The sequence below is a fragment of the Salarias fasciatus genome, chromosome 5 (assembly GCF_902148845.1).
Source record: "Salarias fasciatus chromosome 5, fSalaFa1.1, whole genome shotgun sequence".
NCBI lineage: Eukaryota > Metazoa > Chordata > Actinopteri > Blenniiformes > Blenniidae > Salarias > Salarias fasciatus.
The window spans coordinates 33,354,233-33,361,946 of record NC_043749.1 but is presented as its reverse complement, the minus strand read 5'-3'; the positions used below and the strand labels follow the sequence as shown (position 1 = coordinate 33,361,946).

Here is a 7,714-nt window from a genome sequence, read left to right as displayed (position 1 = left end):
TCAGGCTGTGAAAGTGAGAAGATATGAGAACAGTAAACAGGCTCAGATGTTTGCAGACATCTTGGCGGCGGCGAGCTTCAGGTCTCTGGAGTGAGCCTGGATGCGCTGGTGGAGCTTGTCCACGGCAGCGGACAGGGTGTTGTAGATGGCCTGGAGGGGACAGGAGGAAGGCGTCAGCGTGGGAACAGGAAGTGGCCTGCCGCTGCTGCGGGAGGCCGCCGGTACCTGGGCTTTCTCCGTCTCCTCGCCGCAGACGTCCCTCAGGCTCTTGATCTCGGCCCTCAGCTGCTGCGTCTGGCCGGAGATCTTCTGGATCTTGTCGGCCATCTCCTCGCGCCTCTGGTGGATGTGGGCGCACTGGCTGAAAGAGCGGCTCGGGTCAGCGGGGGCGTGAGCGCGGTGGACGGCGTGCGGCGCGGAGGAGCGCAGGCCCGTACCCGAGCACCTCCTTCACGTGCTGCTCCTTCACCTCCTTCTTCTGCCGCCGGATGTTCAGCTTCATGTCCAGAGCTCGCTTCAGCTGGCCCTCCTCCACACACAGGTTCTTCAGCTCCTTCTGCAGCTTCACACGCACGCACGCACGCACGCGCGCGCACACACACACACACACACACACACACACACACACACACACACACACACACACACACACACACACACAACTGATAAACACAAGAAACTAATTTCCTTCAAAGAAAGCTGAGAAAATAGCCACGCTCACACGCCTGCGTGTGTGTTTCAGTTTAACTATCCTTCCTAACCCTTTGGCCAAGAGGGGGATTTGTGGGAAATCTTACATTTTATTTGAGTGCTTGCTTGCTTACATATAGTCTAGTGGAAATGGACTATAATATGAATGCATATAATGTGGCTTGTAAAACTGCTTGTGTAGCTTTAATCATAACCGGACGAGCCCCCAGAAACTGGGGACTGACTGAGCCACGAGGCTGGGAGTGAGGATGGCAAGGTCTGATGATCAAGGTTTTGTCCACTGTAGGGACGTTACTGTTGTGTTTCTGTGTGTTTGTCTGCTGTGTTGTCCCATGTTTGAGGAGGATGGTAACGAGAACGATTTCACAAAACACTGTGTTGCTTCCATCATCTCCAGCTGCAATCTGATGTCAGCGTACATGCAGGCAGTATCAAAATAACATACTGTGTAGTGGAAGCCAAAATGACCTTTCACAGTAAATGTCTCTTCTTATATTAACTATGTTATGCATTGTATGACATATAACAATCATCGTGAATTTCTTAAAATGAAATTAAGCATATTTTACCACAGAAAATGGACAGAAACAATAAGATCAGAGGGTGTTTAAGATTGTGGTTACGAGTGTCATTCAGTGTTCAGTGAACCTTCACAAAGCAATCAGGAAGCAGCCATGAGCAGTCAGTCCCGCTCTCTCACCAGCACTCTGAAACATGTCCGCAGAAAAAAGGGATCTGCATCCAGAGCTTCTCAGGTTTACAGTCAGGCCCTCCTGACGACACACACTCACACTGCAAAAAAGGATTTCTAAGAAAGTAAAAATAATCTTATTTCAGGGATATTGTTCTTATTTTTTGTCTAAAAAGTCAAATAATCTTGACAAGCAAGTTTTGTTCTAGAAAATTATTCTTGTTTTAAGAAAGTATATCTAACATTTTCTCAATAAGACACTACAGCTAATATTGAGCTAGAATTACTAGTAATAAGCTACAACAATGGTATACATGAAATGCGTTGGATGCCATCATCCAGCCAATCACGAAATTCAAATGTAGTAAAGCTGTTCAACCACTTCGGTTTTTGTCACAAAAATAGGATTTTAAACAAGTTTGCACTAAATTGTAAAAGTAATGTCAGAAACGAGTAGACAGCAATATAAAACATGCATTTATACAGTTTATCAGCAAAAAAAAGAGTGATTTAAGTAAATATTTCTTACACGACAAAGTTTCTTTGCTTGTTAGAAGCAAATTTTCTTACATTTTGGACTCTTTTATCTCGTTTTAAGACACATTATGGTCTTAAAGTGGCTAGATTTATAGTCTAGTTTAAAGAATTCTTGCCAAGTAAATTGTGCTTACCCCATCAGCAGATTTTTTTTGCTCAAAACAAGAAAATTTGCCCAGATTTAAGAATATTTAGCTTATTTCTAGTAGGGCGTTATTAAGGAGGAGTGACAGTGGAGCAGAGCTGGACTACTCTCTCTGATCAGAGCTGATAATATATGAAGTGTATCCTCCAGACAAATACAAACTGACCATTTCTAAGTACTGTGAATACTATCACTACCAGCGGAAGTGAAAGATCTTACTTTGCGAAGTCCAGATAAGCCATGTGGCCGTGGTAGAAGCCGGGCTGCTTCTCTTTCCATGAGGTGATGTTTTTCACAACACGAATCTGGAGATGACAGATTAAAACAAGCTTAATATGGAAAAGAGTAGCTGCAGTTTGGTGCTTGAGATGAATGTAAAAGTTCTGAAGTCACTGAAAGCTTCTACCAGATGGACATTTCAGTGAGACCGAGTCAGCTCAGCTGTCTTTCCCCAAAGGAAACAGAAAGCAATGTGGGCCCAACAGTGACTGAGGAGGACTTCTGTAGACAAATTAAAGTTTTCCAGATTAGTGATGTTCAAAAACAGAGAGTTGAGCGCTGTGTATCCAGGCAGTCAAGTTTAAGACTAATAATACTGGCTCACAGTCGCACATCTCAACAAACCAGTCCAAGCTAAAAACAACAAATGAGTGGTTATTTGATTGTCATTATAAAATTAAAAAAATGAAAATTCAAAGTTCTCTCTCAGGGTCAAGAAGGGATAAAAGCCGGCTGAATTTCAGTTTGTGTTTCTAGAGTTTGGGGAGATTGGTTGGCATCGCTGGGCGGAGTGCGGTCGCAGCTTCCTGGACGGTGGAGGGAAGACTGGAGCACAGTGAGAGCAGGACAGGTCGTCCCCCCACTGCTGGGGTCCACGGCTGCAGCAGGCCGGCTGCTCCTCGGCATGGCTCTATTCCAGACACATGATCGGTTCAGCAGGGAGCAGCTCTTTGTCATTATCCGTCAAAACATTGAAATATGGAATCTATCCAAAAGCTTATTGGCCGTGTTTCATATGTCTACGGAGGAAAAGTTATTTAGTGATCAGTATCTACGGTATATAGTTTTATTACCCAGCCCTACTCAGGGCGTGGATAAAGCTTTGTCATCTGAAAGCAGAACTTTTCTGAAGCAGCACAGCGGCGTGCAGCCACGCCAGAGAATGTGTTATTGAACCCTTTGTCTCTGCTGCATCAGAAGCACCAGGCTGAATGGAAACCAGCTGGTGCGGGAGCTGGAGTCCTGCTTGTCCTGCTCGCTCACCTGGTCCTGCAGAGAGAGGACAGGGTTGTTTGGGGAGATGTTGACGTGCAGGACGTGGAACTGGTTTTTCCTGCAGAGGTCGTAGGCGATGTTGGTGAAGGACGTCCTGGCATGAATGCACTGCTCCCGTGAAGTCCAGAAAAAGTCAAGCAGTGCACTAAATTGTACAGATGGGGTCAAAATAACCAATACGAAATCCTGAGGGTGGGTGTCAAACCGTTTTACAAGGAATTATCGCCATCTACTGTTCAGCTATGTGAATAGACGTTCAGCTTTTTCCCCCTGGACTCTATTTTCACTGGCAAACACCCACGTGGTCCGTGGCCCACCAGCTGAGAAATATTTGGGGAAAACATTTGGAATTGTCAAAAAAGAAAAAAGCTTCAATGCAAAGCTGATAATCGTGGGTGCAACTGTAACTGGTCTGGCCCGCCTGAGATCAAACTGTTGTGGAAGTGGAAAAAGCATCTAAATGATTCTAACAGCATTCACCCCCACCAGCCTCATACAGAGTCTCACCTCTACAAAGGCTGAGATTACACTCAGGAGGGAGGAGGAATCTGTTTTTTCCAATGAAATGGACTTCATGTAAGAGTTCTAAAAACTGCTGTCCATCTGAAAACCTCAATATCAAGATGAGCTGCTGTCAAATTCAAAGTTCACCCTGAAGAAGAGGCATGCATGCTGGAATCAGTTTTCTTCCAGATGAGCATTTGGAATCAGCTCTTATAAACGGTACTTTATGGATATACAGCGTGGTTCCTTCACAAGCTGCTTCAGTCTGAAACAAAGGAGTCCCTCACTCTCCTGGATCCAGAAAAGGACGTGGGTGCGGGTGTCCAGGCGCCATCATTGCCACTTAGTGACTGTGGTCCGGATCAGCGGCATCAGGTCTGCATCAAGGCCTCCACCGTGTGGAGCTGGAGGCTGGCTGAGGCGCAGGACCAGCGTTGATTGGTGAGGGGTCCACAGACATCCAGTGTGCTGATTTCAAACTGTTATTTCACACAGTCAAAGTGTCTCCAGTGGATCGTTCAGGTTGGAAATGAGGGTCAGGAGGGGTTTTTTTTGTTTTTTTTTTTTTTGTTTTTTTTTGAGGACATTGATTTCAAGACTACAAAGTCAGAGAATCAGGCAGCTCAAAAAAGGCATGGTCATGGATGTCATGGACTGTTTGCTCCTCTCTCTCTTAAACCCCATGTCTTGATCAGAGGGCTGTCTTTCCGTGGCTGCTGAGGAGGGTTGAGCCTCTGAACCAGGATCTCCATCCTCTATGGGTGGATGTACTGTCATCTGTTATTTCCTGACAGGGTCCCTCATGCATTCTGCTCAACACTTATGCAGCTGAAGTCAATGTCCAAAAATCTGATTTAGAAAAACAAAGCTGGAGTAAAGCAAAAGTAATCCGTCCGCCAAGCAGACGAGCCCGTTGTCTCTGTGACCGCCGCATCGCTGTGAGTCAGCCGCCGGTCGCTGGGCTGGTTTGGACGGTCCTCAGGGAGCACACTGTCACAGATGGAGTGTCCTAACAGGAGAGAGGGCACAGGTTCTATCTTCATCCTCATGTTAGCCATCTTCTAAAGCCACAGAGGAAACCTTCCCCATAAAAGGCAGCAGTTCCTTTAAATTCTCTCCAGTGCTCATGTGTTCCATGTGAATGCAAGATACCAAGAGCTGTTGTTGACATCATTTCTCTATGGACGCAGAGACTATTACAACATTTTGGGGGCCTGTTTACATGACAACGGTGCAGGTCCTGGAGCAGGTCCTGGAGCAGGTCCTGCCTTTGACACCTCTATAGAATGAAGTCCAGGTTAGTCCAAGTGGCTCACATCTCATTCACAACCTCTTATTTTTTTTGCTGGCTAATACCCAACTGCATCCACATAAATTGTCTTTTAGACAAAATATGTTGTTGTCACAAAATTATTATTGGTCTCACGTATATAATAATAATAATAACAAAGTCCCATAATAATAATAATAAACTCCCAGTCTTGCAAATGGCTGTAGCAAACACACAACTATGCAGCGATTTTCGAAAAGAAAAACTGCAATTTCAACAGGTCTGCGTGGCCTGAATCATAGCCACGTTAATAGGGTTTTTAATAAACCAAACCGTTTGTAAATCCGTCAAGAATTCAGCAAGTTCAGTGTGTTATTGTCTGTGCAGGCTGCTCACCTTCCATCCACCACTGCAGAGGCTCCGGAGAAGCCCCCTCGGGAAGATGGCCGACCGCTGACGCCGCCGACGAAACTCCAATGAGCCATCTGGCCTTTCTACATGTGAATCTATGGCCTGTGCCTCCAATTGAAATAATAATGATTAAAAAAAACAATAGACGATGCGGGTTGAAGAGCAGGAAGTGAGTTTTTTTCAATCTTCCAATCAGCTTTCTCTGACGTCACGTTGATTTGCATATTTCCCGTCATGCACTTGAAAAAGTCGGAAATAATCGGTCGTGGTCTGATCAGAACCGGAGTGGATCTGAAGCCTTTGTGAGATCTATGTCAGAACCACCTCAGCAGCCTGTCGGGGGTCCTGTTGGTCGGGTTTGGGCTGACTTCCCATGTGGTCCCACCGGGAGTCACAGCCATCTCCATTATACGCTACTTAAATAGCGCTCGGTTACATGGCTTACGTCACTGGGTTGAGCTGTCCGGCTGTTTTTCCTCGGCAGATCGTGTCTCCGCATCTCCAGCTTTTTAAGCCAATCTCCTTCTCTCCAGCCCAGAATTGCTGACCCAATCCACATCTCGACTGTCCACAATATTTCACAGCAACCAATCGCGTATCTGCATCCCCAGAATTTTTCAGCCAACCGACGTCTCTTCTGGCCTACGTAGAGCACATGGCTTCTTTTTTTTTTTTTTTTTTTAAGTCAGGAACACAGCTGAACGTTTAATAATGGGTTTGTTTTTGCGCGTGGGTGTGTGCATGTGTCTCTCTGTGTGTTTCCATCTTTCCTTACTGTTTCTGGTCATTCCTGTGTGTGTTTTTCACACTTTTTGTGTCGCAAGATGCCACTGTTAACATTGTAGATTCGACTGAAAGAAAAAACCTAAACATACATCCTCCATATCAACAGTGTACCGACAAGAAGCCAAAGTTGATCTTTTGTTGTTGAACTGTACAATATTCAAGTTCAGAAAAAAGTGAATTCATCCAAGAAATTCCTTTTTGTCTCTGTTGCTGTGAACATAATATCTCGATAGATATTTTCAGTTCATTTTAACATATCGATTCATCAATAAATAATACTTCTGATCCTGCATAGAGAAATATTAATGACTCCCAACTAGTATTTAGACTCTGTATTGGGTTACACTGACCAGTTACCTAATAGCAGACTTTTTTTTTTTTTTTTTATGAACAAACAATACAGATAGACAGAGACATGCAACACGACAAGCCACACAACAGAAAACAGAGAGGAAGCAAAACTAAACAAAACAACAACAAAACAAAAAAACAAAAAAAGAAACTAAACAACTAATGAGTAAGCTATTTGGTGTGTATGATGTGTGTGTGTGTGTGTGTGTGTGTGTGTGTGTGTGTGTGTGTGTGTGTGTGTGTGTGTGTGTGTGTGTGTGTGTGTGTGCGCATAAAAGAAAAACATATACAGTCCACCCCTTTTTTTCACATATAAATATCTATAAAGATATACATACTGTCGTATAATGCATTTACATTCTGATGTTGTGATCAGTCATATATCCATTGTATTAATCAAACGCTAACTCATTATGTATGATTCACTTATATACAATTTATACATATTTAATGAACATGTATTAATTCAACTGTTGACTATATTATTCTTCTTCTTGTATGCATCCTATAATTGTCTCATGATTTTAAGGCCTCCAGTATAGCAGATTGTAACTGAAAAGCTCTCTGTGCATCCTGAAGCAGTTCGAGGCCGGTCAGGGTCAAAGCAAGGAGTAGTACATAGTTTCGACTCTCCTTTAGCTGACTCCCTATTTTTCTCCTGAGAAAAAACCTGATTATCTCCTCGAAAGTACGTGTGACCTTTATGAAACAATAGCTGTCTGTTGGTTTACGAGAAAAACAACCCTGTGTCAGTCAGAGTGTTATCAAAATGTAACTATTAATCATGCAAATCTAACAGTATAACTTCCCAAGCAAAGGAGAGCTCGATGCCATTTTCTGCTGGAGACTCTGATGCTGTCAGAGCACACGGACATGGTCCAGGACTCCTGTTTTTCTTTTATTGCTAGCATTTAGGTTATCTCCCTGTCTGATCAACTTTCTACTGAATTAAAGATCCTGTGCAAGAGACTTCAACGTTTTGAGCATTTTTAATTACTTTGTTCTTCAGTTTTTGCTCAAGTCTCAACAATAC

The 7,714-nt window shown here is 43.9% G+C and overlaps 1 protein-coding gene across 1 annotated transcript in view; it reads right to left on the bottom strand.

The window, feature by feature from the left end:
- The window catches only part of LOC115388519 (heparan sulfate 2-O-sulfotransferase 1-like), a 134,799-nt gene continuing 127,085 nt past the window's right edge, over window positions 1-7,714 (bottom strand). Inside the window, exons 4-6 of the mRNA XM_030091680.1 lie at window positions 2,304-2,389; window positions 300-361; window positions 1-5 (exon numbers count right to left, since the gene is read on the bottom strand). Coding sequence (XP_029947540.1) covers window positions 1-5; window positions 300-361; window positions 2,304-2,389 — 153 coding nt within the window. The remainder of the gene's footprint in view (window positions 6-299; window positions 362-2,303; window positions 2,390-7,714) is intronic.